The sequence below is a fragment of the Dendropsophus ebraccatus genome, chromosome 8, assembly GCF_027789765.1.
Source record: "Dendropsophus ebraccatus isolate aDenEbr1 chromosome 8, aDenEbr1.pat, whole genome shotgun sequence".
Taxonomy (NCBI): domain Eukaryota; kingdom Metazoa; phylum Chordata; class Amphibia; order Anura; family Hylidae; genus Dendropsophus; species Dendropsophus ebraccatus.
The window spans coordinates 28,609,838-28,628,475 of NC_091461.1; the positions used below are offsets into that span (position 1 = coordinate 28,609,838).

General features: G+C 42.6%; 1 protein-coding gene and 1 long non-coding RNA gene across 2 annotated transcripts in view; one reads left to right on the plus strand and one right to left on the minus strand.

The window, feature by feature from the left end:
* Positions 1–5,665, minus strand: part of LOC138798475 (uncharacterized) — a 32,145-nt gene extending 26,480 nt beyond the window's left edge. The window contains exon 1 of the long non-coding RNA XR_011364086.1: positions 5,626–5,665. This is a non-coding gene — a long non-coding RNA (uncharacterized lncRNA). The remainder of the gene's footprint in view (positions 1–5,625) is intronic.
* LRRC27 (leucine rich repeat containing 27) overlaps positions 1–12,882 on the plus strand; it is a 44,590-nt gene extending 31,708 nt beyond the window's left edge. Inside the window, exons 9-11 of the mRNA XM_069978947.1 lie at positions 3,991–4,127; positions 6,261–6,387; positions 11,704–12,882. Of these exons, the coding sequence (XP_069835048.1) occupies positions 3,991–4,127; positions 6,261–6,387; positions 11,704–11,850 (411 nt within the window). The 3' untranslated portion in view covers positions 11,851–12,882. The remainder of the gene's footprint in view (positions 1–3,990; positions 4,128–6,260; positions 6,388–11,703) is intronic.
* Positions 12,883–18,638: the final 5,756 nt, after the last annotated feature.

The window sequence follows — 18,638 nt, forward strand, 5'->3', positions numbered from 1 at the left end:
CTGACGTCAGTTGTTTACGGCCCTGCTAGGAATCCCGGCCGGAGCGTATACTATGGGGGACATTTATGAAGGAAAAAATGCGTATTTTTCGTCCGAAAAGGGCCAGATTTGAATAAATGTATTTGTTTTACGAATAAAATATTCAAATCTGGCCACTTTCCCCCCGGTACGCCAGGGGGGCGGGGAGCGGGTTTGGAGGGGCTGGAACTGGGGGCGTGGACTATTCATCATTTTCTTTGCAATAAAATAGTCAGGAAACCTACTCCAGCTATGAGCTGGCGTAGGTTTCCTGGCACGCGCATTGGTGCGCACGGGATTTATGTAGAGGCAGTGCGCCTCTACAAAAATCTCCGGACTGTCTGAGCTGCGGGGACATTTTGAAAGGGGTAGTGCGGCGCTAAACAATTATTCACAAAATAACACACATTACAAAGTTATACAACTTTGTAATGTATGTTATGTATGTGAATGGCCCCCTTCCCCGTGTTTTCCCTCCACCCACGGTAGACCTGGAAGTATGGTGCATTATACTCACCGCATCTCGTGTTGACCCCCGTCCGCCATCTTGGGACAATAACGCAGTTTTTCGGGAGGCCGGCCGAACCGCTCCATCAGTCCCTCATGTCGGCCCCCCTCTGCCGCCTCATAACTGTGCTTAGCCGCGATTGGCTGAGCACAGTTATGCTCAGCCATTTGCAGCGGAGCTGCTGATGACGCGGCAGAGGTGGTTTTACAAAAATATACGTTGTGTGAACATAGCCCCAGACAGCAACAGCAGATATACATTATTATTTTGGTGCAATAAAATAAACACTGATGAACAATATGCCCTGGTGAAATCCCTGCTTGAACCGCACCTTAATGGTGCGTTCACACCTACAGGATCTGCAGCTGATTTTCTGCTGCGGATCCGCAGCAGATCTGCAGCAGATTTCATTTAAATAACTGAACACAGCATCAAATCTGCACCATCAAATCTGCTGCAGATCTGCTGCAGATCCTGTAGGTGTGAACGCACCCTAAATAATCATTACAGATTCTAACACTTAAATAGTTGTTTGTGAACTACAGTTTTCAGAGACACCCTTCCCCAGCCATCCCGTACCACTCTGCACACAACTACTTTCTTGTGAAAACAGTGCCACTCCCATCCTCAGGTTGTGTGTGGTGTTACAATTCAACTCCATTCACTTCCATTGAACTGAGCTGCAATACCCCACATCCAAACTGAGGACATGAGTGGCGCTGTTTCTGAAAGAAAAGCCTGGACAACCCTTTTAATGCTGTCACACTTCAGCATTGCCCTTTTATAATACTGTTGTGTTTTTGTGTGGCCTAAAGACCATTAGGCCCTTTTGGACATCTGGGCTCAGGTGGGCTGCAATCACTTTACATCTAATAGGCACATTGCTGTTTGCTCCTGTTCTGCATAATACACTGACTAGGAGTCATTTAGGCAAGTGATGAAACCTAAATTGATAATAGATTCATAAGCTGACAACATGCACAGTATTGCAGGGAAAACACGCACATTTTCTCCACGTATGACACTACACGTAGCTGCCAGGATGTGAGACTACACCCTTGTGCTAACCAAGGAAACGCAACCTGCTGCTGCCATAAAGCAACGACTTTGCTGTAAAATGTGTCACAATACACAATCTGTCATTTTTGTAGGACTGGTTATGAAGGTTGAAAAAAAAAGGAAATTCAAAGAATCATCTGTGGAAATGTTACAATATAAAAGCCTAACAAAATTATATACGGATAGTATGTGAGTTCATCGCATGTGGATAAACTTTAAAGAGACTCTCAGCAGGTTTATGTTGTCCTATCTCAGGGTAGCATAAACTAGTGACAGAGAAGTTGAACTGAGGATGTATCACTTACATTTGTTTTCTGCAGCTGATTTGGAGATATCCTCCTAGATAACATGGAGAATAAGTAGTCCTCTCCATTATGTGCATGAGCCCAGTAGTCCTGGATATACATGAGAAGCAGAAAACTCCACCCACCAGCTGCTGATTGCCAGTTATCTATCCATGCTGTGTATAGGCAGTCACCTGTCAATCAGCAGCTGGAGGGTGGGGGGAGGGGTGTGGCAAGGATACTATTCTCTTGCATATTAGGAGAACAGTTGAACAAAATGATGTAAGTAATACACTGATCTGTTCAGCATTTCTGTCACCAATTTATGCTGTCCTCATTTAAGGCAGCATAGACCTAGTGACAGATTCCCTTTAAGGAGTCCAGTGGGCGGTGTTATATTAATTATCTGTACCTATTGATATATATTTATATGTATTACCAGTAGTATGCCTATTATTATTACTATTATGGCTTATATATAGTCACAACTCTGTTTCATTCTCTTGGAATTTTTTATTTTTTTTATTTTAACCCAGATTATGACAGATTGTGTTTTTTCACACATTTTACACCAGCAATTTTTAACAGAATAACCTACAATATGCTGTAATGGTAATAATTCAGTATTTATACACAGCCACAAGTTACTTCACAAGGCCTTGGAGGGAGCGTTATTGCCGTAAATCTATATTTATGATCACAATCCATGTCTGGGTACATTGCTGAAGGCCGTGACTCAGAAGATGATTTATACAATTTATCATCTGGACGTTTTACAAGGACAAGACTTTATTTCAGCACAGTGAATCAGGTCCCATTATGAGGCCGTAACATCATACAAAGCACTTGTTCTAAGTAAGTTTTCTAAACTACAGGATGCCATATAGTGCGTGGTATACTTCCTTTCTACATAGGAGTCCATGGATGACGCATGTTGCTGGAAAGTATATGCTGGCATGCATCAAGGCTTTATGCTCAGTGCTTACATCAGGGAGAGCCACTGAACAGAATGTCAAAGCGTTTTACATATCTAAGTGCACATTCCATAGCATTGTATAAAAAAAAATTACATAAGGACATAGCTAATAAGAAATAATGGATTTACCACCTGCAAGATAAACTTGTTCTTTGCAACAAAGTTTTCAGATTCTATATATACGCAGACAGTATAACATATATAACATATTGTTCAGGGACAGTCTTTGTGAGTGCTTGTAGCTATAGACTATGTTCACACTACGTATATTTTCGTAAAATCATGGCCGTTGTTCAACGGCCATGAATATTATGAGAATATAACCTTGCATTGCTGTCTATGGGATCTATGAGATCCCGGCCGGAGTGTATACATATAGTATATGCTGCGGCCGGGATCCCTCGCGGCGCCACGAAGAACTGACATGCCAGTTTTCTACGGCCGCTATTCATTGAATAGCGGCCGCAGAAACCCATGTCAATGCATACTGTGGAGCGAGCGCTGCGGAGTTCTAATGCGGGCGCGCACGGATGCACCACATCAGAACTCTGCGACCCGAAAGATCATCCGGCCGGTACTGCAGTACCGGTTGGGATGATTTTTTCAGAGACCATGATCATGGAACGGTCGGTCTCTTACACTATGTGAACATAGCCATATAATGATTTTCCCAGGAGATCACCAGCTGTATAGCTCTATAGACTGGCAAAGTGATGGCCAGCAAGACCAATTGACATTTAAAGGATGACAAACAAAATATTGATTGGGATCAGCATCTCTGTGAGTGGCGTATATGCTGTGGTTTGCAGTCTCGCTGTAGGTCTAGATCACTATACGAGCTCGTTCACACAGGGATTTGGTCAGAACACAGAAAAAAAAGGGGAACGTCTTTCCACAGAACTTTCCTCTCTGTTAGTTCTGCTCCTGACCAAAAAGACAAAATATTGATAGCCTGAGGCCATGTTCACACAAGGGATTTATGCCTGCTGGCTCTAGTCTATTCATGAAAAAAAAGTTTAGCTTTTATAGACCATTACAATATTTATAGATGTCATTTCTGTTTAATATTTCAGTGTAATTTCTATTTAATATTTTGTTAGAGATCTGTGCCCCTTACTCATGGCTCTGTCATTACACATGTCTAGGTGCCAGTCACTACTCCTCCATTTGCCACAGATCTGGACACATCCCAACACAAGAATAAGCAAAAGAATGCCGAAAAACAGGAAACGATGCCAAGGGTCATGTCTGTGAACTCATTGAAAGAAATGGAGAAAGCAAGGTTTGTTTCATCTACAGTCACCATATTCAGGGTGTTAAAATGTGAACCACATCACTAGATGCCCTGTGGTACACCCAGACGCATGCCTCGCCTGGCACGGGCTCAAAGCTCCAGCAAATGGAAATTTTCTGGCCGCTCTACGTCTGTTCTCAGTCTTGTATTGCTGCAGAATTTATCCTGTAGTCCCAAGAGGAAAGTTCCCAATCATAGAGAGAGTCTGTACCGTAGGATGTTTTTACAGTACGAAACCGTGAATCCTCAGTATTAGCAGCTATGAACAAGATCAAACGTTTTCTGTAAACCAGGTGGTTTATTGTAAACTGATCACATGGAACTGTGATCAAGGAAAGTTCCGGCTGGCCGTACATTTCTTCTGTACAGGTTAGGGATGGCCAACCATGTAAAGCACAGTCCTGAACTGCTAGAGCGTGTGCTCCTTTCACTTTCTGGCTCCTGGCTCTAGGTAATGGAAAAGAATCCCAGGCATGGTCCCCCTATAAAATTCATAGGCCCCAGGAATGATTAAGGAGCAAGGTTTTGCATCACAAAGACAACCTTTTTTATATAAAAGCTAGACTGGATGTTCCGGGATGTCAGCGTGACTTAAGGCCCTCTTACACAAATCGATTATCGGGCGTATTCAGTCGATAACGAGCATTACGGCCGAAGTTGGCTTAGTGTAATAGAAGACATGCACAATGTCGGCTGATCATTGTCGCTTTCAGTGTCTTTCAACATGTTGGAAGACCAACTATGAGGATAGCAGCAATCTGCTGCCATCGCTCCGAGGAATAGGAGCAGTGGCAGCAGACAGCCACTATCTTCTATGGGCTGCCCGGATGATCTAGCGATCACCCAGGCAGCCCCCCGCAGCTCTCTGTGGCCTCCCTGCTCTTACCCGCTCACTGCTGACATGTGTAATAGCGCCAGCAGCGAGCAAGGAACGAGGAGCAAACGAGCGCTGACCTGACAGGTCGGCACTTGTTTTCTCCTCTTAATCGCCCCGTGTAATAGGGGCTTTAGTAGTCAGCTTCCCTTATAGACAGGGGACGCATCACTATCAGTCATCTGAATGACTTCCTGTGCATGTAATGCAGAGATCCCCAAACTTTTGTAACTAGCAAAAGTGGAATTATTATTCGTCTCCATTCACTTTAATGGAACTGAGCTGCAAAACCACACCACAGAAACAGAAATGTTTTTCTTAGCCTGAATAAACCTTTTAAGACACACAAACAGTTAAGGCCCATGTATCAACTAAGAGATAGGTATTATTATTATTATTATTATTATTATTATTATTATTATTATTATTATTATTACTTTTATATCTCTATCAACTATCTGCCCATGTCAACAGCTCTAAGCATGATATACAGCTGACCCCCTAACAGATTGTGGCTTAAAATGGATTAGCTAGTTACAAAAGTTATGGACCTCTGCTTTTACTGATTATTAGACATGATCGAACTTGCTGAAAGTTCAGGTTCACACTAACCTGAATGATCGGCATTTGAATCCTGCTGCCTGGAGAAGGTGAATACAGCCTGAGAACGGCCTGAAAAACACGGATACAGCTATGATCACTCCTAGGACTCATTGATGATTCTGTGCAGCTGAGACAAAGAGCAATTCACAAAGTGTCCCCGTGTCCATCAATCAGATGTAATCTGAGGGAAAACCTTACAGTAATGGCCCTATTAAACCAAGAAATTATTGGCCAGTACGGGCAATAATCACTTGCTGTAATAGCTCCTGTTAAAAGGCAACAATCAGTCAACTTGCAGTCCACGTAACTCTAACTAATTCTCTAAAACATTATATAAAAATAGTGCTTTTTATTTGGCAAATAGCAGTAATACATAATTTGCTCTGATAAAGAAGAACGTTGAATAAGATGCTTTGTAAAAAGCTTCTGTGTTACACAAATGGGTAAGACGTCCTGACGTTGAAGCGAGTTATTACACACAAACGTCCATGCCAGTTTGTACATAGGGCTTTTATTGATGGGTTTCCTGACAGACTGTTCCTTTGGCAAGTATCCCTAAAACAAAACAGGCCAGTGTCCTCTCTTATGAGACAAGAGGATCATTGTGTCATAAATTAGTAATCTTTCCTATTTTATATGCGTAGAGCCTCGAGAGACCTCCGACTGGAACACCGCATCAAACAGCACATCCAGAGCATGCAGGAGAGGAAGAAAAACCCCAAGCGTTCAGCGCAGGAAGAAATGGAGGCAGCAAGGAAGGAATTAGAAGTGGTGAGTCACGCTCCAGTTCACTAAACTGGTGAATTGCATTTATTATACCCAGCCACAGCCATCTATTTCATCCTTCACCGAGGCAAGCATGAACTCACACACATATATATATAGAGAGAGAGAGAGAGATTAAGGCATTATATCCATATGTGCTTGGTTAAAAAACATGACCAATAGTATGAAGTTTTCTATAGCAGACTTCACTGTTCTGGAAAGTATAGACCAGAAGTGTCAAACTCAGGGCCTTCAGCTATTTCAGAACTACAATTCCCATCATGCCTGGACAGCCAAAGCTTTAGCTTTGGCTGTCCAGGCATGATGGGAATTGTAGTTCTGAAACAGCTGGAGGCCCTGAGTTTGGCACCCCTGGTAAAGACTATGTATGAAATGTGCAATACCGCAGATTCTGGAGCATGGCCATAGGTCACTATCCTCTGTTACTATGAACATCTTACAAAGCCATTATCCCAGAATATATAGCTTCCGGCTGTTTGTCCCACCCAGAGGTTGAGGAGTACCGGGTGTTAAAATAAACTTAGGGTCTTATTAGATTGTCCAAGAAAGTAACCCAACCCTCAGGCCCAAAAGGGTACAAGACCCCTTTATAAAAAACCCACATCTGAATTACAACCTTTATTCTTGTGCTAATAAAATATGAACAGTTCAAGTTTAAAACTTCAACAGTAGGGTAACAGTAGGCTGCCCAGATGATCCTTATGGTGTGTTTACACAGACAGCTTTATCTGACAGATTTTTGAAGCCAAAGACAGGAACAGACTAGAAACTGGGAACAGGTCAAAAAGGAAAGACTGAAATTTCTCCTCTTTTCAAATCGATTCCTGGCTTTGGCTTCAGTAATCTGTAAGATAAGTCTCTATGTGTAAACGCACCATTAGGCTATGTTCACACTATGTATGTGTGCGGCTGTATTTTTTATGCGGCTGTAAATGTGCGGATGAAACTACGGCCGTGGGAAAAAATAGACATGCGGCTGAAAACATACGGTCATTTACTTGGAAATCTGGTTCAACTAAAAATAACAAATAAAATCTTAAGAAAGTGATGCAAACACCTCTGGATGCATCTGGGAAAGCAGGGAAACAGTTTACATGAATTGCTATTACCGCGGTTTGCGATCCTCTGCAGTATGCCGATGCCGATGCCTCTCATGGTTAATATATTGAATTATTAAAACACATTTTCTTTGTAATAAAGTCCCTTTCATTGTTCAATAATTTAATTCTAACGAATCCATCATTTTGCAATTAAATATACTGTTAAAATAAATATATATATAAATAAATGTATATATATATATTTATTTTTTGACAGTATATTTAATTGCACAATGATGGATTCGTTAGAATTAAATTATTGAACAACGAAACTGATTTTATTTAAACGAAAATGTGTTTTATTAATTAAATATTAATTAGTACAGGAAGCTCCAGTAAGCCGTTAATTCATATTGCCGGCAAAAGAGCATTCTGTACTAATCATCACTTTACTTTAATTAAAACATCAAATGTTTCTTCTAATTATGTTATGACAATAGCATTATTAGAAGAAACATTTAGAATTATATGTGCGCTCAGCTGATTGGCTGATCGGCTGAGTGCACATATAATTAGCGGGTCCGCAGCACAGTGACTTCATTGTGCTGCGGACCAGCGAAGAGGACACATCGGGGTGAGTATAGAGCTCTCCCCACCCCCTCCCCAGCACTGCACCCCTCCCAGCAAGGAAGGGGGGTCACTTAACCCCTTCCTTGCTGGGATGGGTGCAGTCTGACATCAGTCTGGCCCCCAAGGGATTAAGGGGGATGCAATACATCCTCCCTTAACCCCTTGGGGCCAGACTGTAAGCAGCGATCTGTAAAGATGCTGCATACTGTAAGGTGCACAACACCGCTCACAATGATGGGTGTTGTGCTCCTGTTTGTGTGTTTTTTGTGTGTTTCTCCCTTTTTGTTTTTCAGATATCGGTATCCTGGGGATTACGTCGGATTCCGTGGACTACGTCGATGACCAGCGGTTGTTTGTTGTTTTTTTTTAATAAAATGGTCAATGAGGGGTGTGGGGGTGTTTTTATTTGAATAAAAAAAATTTTTAACTTGTGTCTTGTCTTTATTTCTTTACTTTATAGACTTAGTAGTGGAAGCCGTCTAATAGACGGAATCCATTACTAAGTTGGGGCCTAGTGTTAGCCGGTATAAAATGGCTAACACTAACCCCCCATTATTACCCCAGTACCCAATGCAACCAGGGGTAATGGGAAGAGCCGGGTGCCAGTGGTCCCAGAGCGTAAAAATTGGCGCTCCTGGACCGGGCGGCAGCAGGCTGGTAAGATTTAGGCTGGGGAGGGCCTAAACCAATGGCTCTTCCCACCCTGGTGTTACCAGGCTGCTGTCGTTTGGTTTTTAACCCGGCTGGTTATAAAAATAGGGGGGACCCTATGCGGTTTTTTTTTTAAATAAATAAATAATTTTAAAAAAACCGCATAGGGTCCCCCCTATTTTTATAACCAGCCGGGTTAAAAACCAAACGACAGCAGCCTGGTAACACCAGGGTGGGAAGAGCCATTGGTTTAGGCCCTCCCCAGCCTAAATCTTACCAGCCTGCTGCCGCCCGTTCCAGGAGCGCCAATTTTGACGCTCCGGGACCACTGGCACCCGGCTCTTCCCAGTACCCCTGGTGGCATTGGGTACTGGGGTAATAATAGGGGGTTAGTGTTAGCCATTTTATACCGGCTAACACTAGGCCCCAACTTAGTATTGGATTCCGTCTATTAGACGGCTTCCACTACTAAGTCTATAAAGTAAAGAAATAAAGACAAGACACAAGTTAAAAAAAATTGTTATTCAAATAAAAACACCCCCACACCCCTCATTGACCATTTTATTAAAAAAAAAAAAAAAAAACAACCGCTGGTCATCGACGTAGTCCACGGAATCCGACGTAATCCCCAGGATACCGATATCTGAAAAACAAAAAGGGAGAAACACACAAAAAACACACAAACAGGAGCACAACACCCATCATTGTGAGCGGTGTTGTGCTCCTTACAGTATGCAGCATCTTTACAGATCGCTGCTTACAGTCTGGCCCCCAAGGGGTTAAGGGAGGATGTATTGCATCCCCCTTAATCCCTTGGGGGCCAGACTGATGTCAGACTGCACCCATCCCAGCAAGGAAGGGGTTAAGTGACCCCCCTTCCTTGCTGGGAGGGGTGCAGTGCTGGGGAGGGGGTGGGGAGAGCTCTATACTCACCCCGATGTGTCCTCTTCGCTGGTCCGCAGCACAATGAAGTCACTGTACTGCGGACCCGCTAATTATATGTGCGCTCAGCCGATCAGCCAATCAGCTGAGCGCACATATAATTCTAAATGTTTCTTCTAATAATGCTATTGTCATAACATAATTAGAAGAAACATTTGATGTTTTCATTAAAGTAAAGTGATGATTAGTACAGAATGCTCTTTTGCCGGCAATATGAATTAACGGCTTATGGAGCTTCCTGTACTAATTAATATTTAATTAAGAAAACACATTTTCGTTGAAATAAAATCAGTTTCGTTGTTCAATAATTTATTTCTAACGAATCCATCATTGTGCAATTAAATATACTGTACAAAAAATAAATATATATATATATATATATATAAATATACATTTATTTATATATATATTTATTTTAACAGTATATTTAATTGCAAAATGATGGATTCGTTAGAATTAAATTATTGAACAACGAAAGGGACTTTATAACAAAGAAAATGTGTTTTATTAATTTAATATATTAACTATTAGAGGCATCGGCATTCGGCATCATTGCTGGCTATTTTTGAAGTACTCCGTACGGACCGCCTGTCAATCCACGGCCGCATTTCCAGCCGTAAACAATGGTCTTGTTAATTTTTTACGGGTCCGTTTACGATAGGGCCGTAGATTCATACATAGTGTGCACTGTGCAGCCGTATATCCTATACTTTCCAGTGTACGCATGAACCACCAAAAATACCGCCGCACAATTACAGCCGCAAATACAGCCGCACAGTTACATAGTCTGAACCTAGCCTTAGAGCGTTCGGGCTGTACATTGAAATCAGCAGCAGACTGCCGCCACCGCTAATATTACTCGGGGCGACATGCTGCAGATCATCACTGACATGATCAGGATCTTTCAACATGTTTCATCAAGCCTACATCTTGCGTTCCTATTACACCAAACAGCCAATAATGGCTGATAATTGTAATAGGGCCTTTAGTTCTTAAAGTGTCACTGTTGTTTAATTTTTTTTTGCAAAAATCAATAGTACAGGCCATTTTAAGAAACTTTGTAATTGGGTTTATTAGGCAAATATACCATTATCTGCATTCAAAAAGACTTTCCCCAGGCCCCCCCCCCCCCTCCTCTCTCATTCACTGCTCATTATCAGGAAATCTCAACTCTTTTACATCAGTAGAGCCCTGTGTAACCTATGGAGAGGGGAGGGGGGGAGATTATTCGCCAGCTGAGAGCAGAGAACCTAGGATTACACTGCGGGAGGTGTGTGAAAGCTGGTATTCAGAGGTCAGAGAGGTCAGTGTTGACTTCAGAGAAAAAAGCCCATTGATGTAGCTGTAAATTAACTCTTTGTTGTCCTGTTTGGGTGCCTCATCTCCCTCCACCCCTCCCCTCTCCATATAAGAACCATGAAGACAGGGGGGAGAGATTCAAACAGCTTTTTCATGAAAAAAAAAATGCATTTTCAGCTAATAAACCCAATTACAAAGTTTCTTGAAATCGCCTGTACTATTAATTTCTGCAAAAAAATTTTAAACCACAGGAACACTTTAAAGCAAAATGTACTGCCGGTACATTGATTTTCTGATATTTACATGGATAGAGCAGCGCTGGCATCTTGCACGGTATTTTTGGTCCCTGTTTCAGTTGGTATCTGTGGTGGGTAGAGATGAGCGAGCCGGGTTCGGGTTCGAGTCGATCCGAACCCGAACGTTCGGTATTTAATTAGCGGGGGCTGCAGAACTTGGATAAAGCTCTATGGTTGTCTGGAAAACATGGATACAGCCAATGACTATATCCATGTCTTCCACATAGCCTTAGGGCTTTATCCAACTTCAGCAGCCACCGCTAATCAAATGCCAAAAGTTCGGGTTCGGATCGACTCGAGCATGCTCCAGGTTCGCTCATCTCTAGTGGTGGTCAATGCCATCGGATTAACACACGCAGAAAAGGCAATAAAATGTTATATATGTACTATACACATCACATGTAGTTTTAGGCTTTAACTGTAATTCCTGTCTATATTTGAAGGCTTCATCACTTCAAGCAGAAATATTACAGAGGAAACGGGAACAGGATTTAGCACTGGAATATCGATTCACTGCCTTCACAGGGGACATTTCCCGACCACCTTCTCCAAGAGGAGGACCTCACAACATCTATGCAACTACAATGTGATAAACTCTTTATACTTTTTGAAACTAAATCCTGAATTTTCTACTCACAATGAAACTTCAGAATATGAGGAAGACAAATGATCTTCAGTGACCTTTTGTGAAGGTTCATATATGGACAGTGAACTGAACCAGACATATAAAAAGCTGACATCTCCCCTCTACCAATCACTTGTCTGCTCTATACATTTTGGGGCATAGCTCTCTACAGTTTGTAACAGCTGTCTCTGCACTACGGCGTGCTGGTGCCATTCACACACCCATAGGTATTGCAGGGCCCTGATCTGTGCTACAAACACTGACCGCTCTGAGTATGGATCGCAATTGTGTCAAGGATTACCATTCACCAATGAAAGGGTTCATGCATTGCCGATAGACACGGATGCACATTTGTAAGGCTGTCAGTAGCTATGGATCCGCGGCTATGGACCACCTTACGGACATGTGAATTTAGCCTAAGGCTCACAATTTCTCCATATGTGACACATATACATTGGCATCCTGCTACAATGGGTTCCAGCATATACAAGCACATAGACGGTGACCCTATTCATTTTAATGGCTTGTATGTAGTCATCCAATGCTACAGTTGGACCATTTCCCACATGTACATGTTTACTTAAAGTGTACCTGTGGTTTAAATTATTTTTTTTGCAGAAATTAATAGTACAGGCGATTTTAAGAAACTTTGTAATTGGGTTTATTAGCTGAAAAATGCATTTTTATCATGAGAAAGCAGTTTGAAGCTCTCCCCCTGTCTTCATTGTTCTCTATGGAGAGGGGAGGGGTGGAGGGAGATGAGGCACCAAAACAGGACAACAAAGAGTTAATTTACAGCTACATCACCGGGCTAGCTTCTCTTAAGTCAGCACTGACCTCTAAATAGAGGCTTTCACAAAGCTCCCGCTGTGTAATCCTTTGTTCTCTGCTGCTGACTAATCTCCCTCCTCTCCCCTCCCCTCTCCATAAACAGACAGGGGCACGTCTGATGCAACAAGATGTGATTTCCTGATAATGAGCAGTGAATGAGGGGGGGGGGGGGGCTGGGGAAAGGCTTTTTGAATGTAGATAATGGCATATTTGCCTAATAAACCCAATTACAAAGTTTCTTAAAATCGCCTGGACTATTGATTTCTGCAAAAGAAAATTTTAACCCTGACAGTGACACTTTAAAAGTATGGTGTGCTGCTGAAAAAAACATATACATGCAAGCAATAGCATCGGCTATTGAAGTGAATAGGGCTGCTGCCTGTAAGTGCTAGTTCACATGCCATGTGTGGACAAATCACAATAGGATTGAGCCCTAACCTGTTTCTGGATCACCAAAATAAATCCTTTTTTATGGTTACTGTACATGCTTATTGTACAACACGAGGACAGTTGTATTTCCCATTGTATATTATAACGGAATTGGAAGGACGAGGTTTGACAAATGTATAAGGACAGTAAAAGTGAGAATCGACTGAGGGAAAGGGAGAAAAGTTTATCCTTTAGTAGAGAATGTGTGGAAGTATATAGAGATAAGGCTGGAAATGTAATGCGTGTTAGCTGGCTAGAGGGTAAGATTATATAGGTGATCTGGTATTAATGGGAACGTTAGGCATCTGAGGGCAGAGCATACTGCAGAGTTTACAGGAAGGGGTCATCTTCTGCCACAAGCAAGTCATTGATCTTATGTTATATGAGTATCAACCCCTAGTGGCCCAGGGAATAGTGTCATATTTTTAGTTTTAGTTTTTGTACTTGCAAAGCGCACTGTTTATATTATAGAAATGTCTCTGGATTGCCCGCCAGCAATTTCAAGGAAGGGTCAGGCCAAGTCACAATGAACTGTAATGTAACTCCAAAAATGCATCATTTAGTTTTTAGGTCCAGACCTTTGTGATCTGGGTTAAATGTCGGTTTTCCTAATAGTCCAAACCTCCCACTTACTACTATGCAGCTTCAAATTAAAAATGTATGACTCCCTGCAGCCACCATTAGGGGGAGTTTGTTGCATACAGATTTCTACAGCTCCCATATATTAAGTGCAATAATAAATCCATATGTAGTAAGTTCCTGCAGTTGTAACTCTTTGTGCCAGAACTTTAATTTTTTGTATGTAACAATATTATAAAATAATCATTGTTGTTTCAGACTTCCCTTACGGGATTCATAAGATATTTGTATATCACTTAATTTACCAAAAATGACTCCTTACCATAGAAAACAGCTCTAAGGTCTTGGCCACTGTGTGTCTCCCTTCCCTGCAGTCTGCTATTTACTGCCTGTTGTTAGGTAAACCCTGTCTCTAATAACAGCTAGAACAAGACAAAACACAGGAAAGGAGGGCAGGGTTTAGCATGTGCTCTGTGTAGGAGAATGGGAGAAAGCCTTAGCTGTGTACCTGCAAGCTGAGCCATTGTTCCTGCTGAAAATGATCCATACTGTTGCTGAAAGGTAAATCAAGTCTTCCCTCACCCAGGGCACTTACCAGGGCACTTACTGCTGTATGTCCACAGTACTTTAGTGTAATCTCCCCTCTTCCCCCGTCCTTTAGCTTCTCAGAAGCAGCAGCAGTTCAGTGCATAGTTTAACCCCTTCTTTGCTGTGATGCCACTTTCTGCTCATTTAGCAATTTGCAATACCAGTGCATCAGTAACCTTTTCTCCCCATGTCCCATCTATAGTACTGGACTATATAAAACACCCTGAACCAGTACCATCCTGTTCAGTCCAGTTCTTTTTTCCCAGCGCTATGTCCTGGCATAGCAGCAAGGAGTATGTGCTGTGCAGTGATTGGTCAGAGAGGTAAGGGAAAGAAAGCCATATGTATGTGTGTACTACTGGCCAACAGACCCTCAATTCATTATCATTAGAGAGGGACGGTCTGATCGGGGGCTGATTGGCGCTTTGGGGGGTGGGCAGTGCTCCTAACGGGTGCCCCAGTGCTTCTAATGGTGTCACTGGACTATGGAGCATATGACTAACTGTGCATTAGAGGTTATAACCTGCTGATAGTTCCCCTTTAAATCAAATGCATAATCATTTTATTATAACATATTCACATACACCGTCCCTTGCATGACAGATATAGTATGCTGGTAATAAAAACCAGTTTTCTCCGATGACGGTGATCTGAGTTCAGCAGAAGCGTGGTGGAGGTGGATTTTGCATATTTTTCAGCACTGCTCAGCCATCACCTATGTCATACTGAGTATGTGGAGCATGCAGGCCAGTGAAGCCGCACCTTTATAGGAAAACCATTGCCTCCTACTTGTTTACAGCTCTCTGAAACTTGCTTGCTGCCTTGAAGAGTTAGTGTCGGATAAAACAACTTTTCATAGTTTCTGCGGTGTAGCTGGGTACAGCAACCGGTCAGGGTATCTGACAGACTCACTCCATAGACTATAATGGTGAGAATAAGGGTCCATTTACACAGAAAGATTATCTGCCAAAGATTTGAAGCCAAAGCCAGAAACAGACTATAAACAAAGGTCAGGTCATAAAGGAAAGCCTGAGATTTCTCTTTTCAAATCCATTCCTGGCTTTGGCTTCAAATCTTTGGCAGATAATCATTCTGTGTAAATGGCCCCTAAGTTACATTTGATTGACAGCTGAGGAGGGAAGCGTGCTGTCCCACGCGTCACCCAGCTATATATCGGCCTGTGTAATGAGACCCTTTTCCATTAGGTTCTTAAATGGTCTTCTATTTCTTACTTCTACCTGTTTGTGGGAGACCACCTTGGCTGACATTAACACTGCCCAAAACCGTGACTCGCCCTGAAGAATGAGTGATGTTGGTCATATCGGTGGTTACAGCATAAAAGGACAATATGTCAGCTCACCCTTGATAGCCACAATTAGCGCAGGTGTGTGTGGACCTCCTGGAAGTGAAGCACGTTCTGGTTGTATTGCGGGCCGCAACCCGGAAAGTCCATGAAACGAAAAAATCCATCCACGGCTTCAATAAAATTATGGCAGCTTTATTGGGACATCACAAAAAAAAAAAATTAAATAAAAAATAAAAACACGCAGACGCGTTGCAGGGTTAGAACCCCTTAATCATGGCAAATGTATGTGGGTAACTTACAGGTTTATATGTGTATGGAATGTGATGTCCCGCCTCGGGATAGACACGCCCCAGACAAAGGAGAACGGGAGCACCTGTTCCGAGTAAGGTCACATGACCATTAACATCCATTAGTATAACATCATAGAATACAAATGAAAGCAAATACAAAATATATACATCAGATACAAATATATACACAAATTGCTGGAAAGAAAAAACAATAAATGATAATATAAATAGGGGCACTAGTATCAGCCATAGGTGTGAGGTGCAGCACTCTTTTTCTTCCCTGAACCGTATTTTGTTTCTCTCTTTTCTCTGTGTTTTGCACTCCTCCTGGTGAGACCCACATGACCGCAATTACCAGGAGACACCTGAGTGCACAGGTTTTAATCCCTCCTGTCTTTTCCCATTCTGTCTGCAGCAGCTATGGTGAGCGCAATACCTCATCCAGACTTGTGCTGTTTGGGGGCGACCTTCTCCGCCGGCGGTGCTGGCCGGGTTCTGGTGTGGTGTTTTTGGGTCTGGTCCTGTGGCATGGGGGTCGCAGGGCCGTCCCATGGCCCCCATTCCCTGACTGTGCACGCCTGCGGGGTTGGTAGCCACTGACTGGCACGGTGTGGACTTAGTGTAGGGACCCATGTTTATCAGATACCGGCACGAGGTACATGGGGCAGTGTGGCTTGATCAATTCATACACAAAATTCTGATGTGTTTTTTATTTAGCCTAGGGGCACTAGTATCAGCCATAGGTGTGAGGTGCAGCGCTCTTTTTCTTCCCTGAACTGTATAATATAAATAAACATGTTTAGTTTTTTGTTTTGTGATGTCCCAATAAAGCTACCATAATTTTATTGAAGCCGTGGATGGAATTTTTTGTTTCATATCGGTGGTTACCTAGCGTCTACAGAAAGAAGTAAAGCCAGAATGGCTAAATGGAATGGTAAAAGACATTGACCTGTTCAGATTTATTTTTCCTTCAAGGGAAAACGCTTCTCAAAGGGGTTCTCTGAGTCTTAGGCCAGAGCAGACACCAACAGCTACATGATATTGCTGAGGTTGGTGGAGAACATTGTGCAACTACAGGTGACCAGATGGCGATGTGGTTTCAGCCTCTTGTGGGAGGCACAGATGTTATAAAATTGCCCCCTTAAAGGGGTTTAAAAAAAAATACTTTCAAATCAACTGGTACCAAAAAGTGCCAGAGATTTGTAATTTACTTCCTACAGGAAGTGGTGTATTCTCTCCAATCTGACACAGTGCTCTCTGCTGCAATCTCTGTTCATGTCAGCAACTCTCCATAGCAGTAGTAAATCCCCAAAGAAAACCTCTCCTGCTCTCCAGACTGGAAAGAATATCCCTTTCTGCAGGACATACAGCAGCTGATAAGTAATGGAATACTTGAGATTTTTTTTAATAGAAGTAAATTACAAATCTTTTGCACCAGTTTATTTGAAAGAAAAATGTTTTTGGTGAACAATCCCTTTAAAGCTCTGTCTTGGAAGCCATGGTGTTATATCACATCCATAATACAAATAACCCTAATAATGTTGGACAGACCCTAATGTATGTGTAGCATGTGTCCAGAATGTGAGTAGTAATGTTGTGCATATTCATTGTGTGCTCAGCAAACGGGAGGCATGTATGCCAACAATTTTGGCAGCATGTGCAGTAGATGGTTGGCAGCATGTGCAGGGTATATGTGCAGGCTATGGTTGGCAGCATGTGAGGGTATATGTGCAGGCTATGGTTGGCAGCATGTGAGGGTATATGTGCAGGCTATGGTTGGAAGCATGTGCAGGGTATATGTGCAGGCTATGGTTGGCATCATGTGCAGGGTATATGTGTTGTGTATGATTGGCAGCATGTGCAGGGTATATGTGCCGTGTATGGTTGGCAGCATGTGCAGGGTATATGTGCCGTGTATGGTTGGCAGCATGTGCAGGGTATATGTGCCGTGTATGGTTGGCAGCATGTGCAGGGTATATGTGCCGTGTATGGTTGGCAGCATGTGCAGTGTATATGTGTTGTGTATGATTGGCAGCATGTGCAGGGTATATGTGCCGTGTATGGTTGGCAGCATGTGCAGGGTATATGTGCCGTGTATGGTTGGCAGCATGTGCAGTGTATATGTGTTGTGTATGATTGGCAGCATGTGCAGGGTATATGTGCCGTGTATGGTTGGCAGCATGTGCAGGGTATATGTGCAGGCTATGGTTGGCAGCATGTGCAGTGTATATGTGTTGTGTATGATTGGCAGCATGTGCAGGGTATATGTGCCGTGTATGGTTGGCAGCATGTGCAGGGTATATGTGCAGGCTATGGTTGGCAGCATGTGCAGGGTATATGTGTCGTGTATAATTGGCAGCATGTGCAGGGTATATGTGTCGTGTATAATTGGCAGCATGTGCAGGGTATATGTGCCGTGTATGGTTGGCAGCATGTGAGGGTATATGTGCAGGGTATAGTTGGCAGCATGTGTTGAATGTTGTGAGTATACAGAATAATCCTTTGTGCAGTTTTTTAGCATTGAAGGGAAAGTGCCAGTTCTTGCCACTTCTTGCCAGTGTCTGCCTATAGCTTTAAATGATGCAGGTTAAAGAGAGAAGATCCATTTATATATATATATAGCAAAGAGAGAGGACCCATCCCACATTTACTATTACAAATGCACCAGACATCTGATGGTGTTTGCACCAAAAGAGCTGGTACAACATTTACTATGTGTTTTAGATAGGG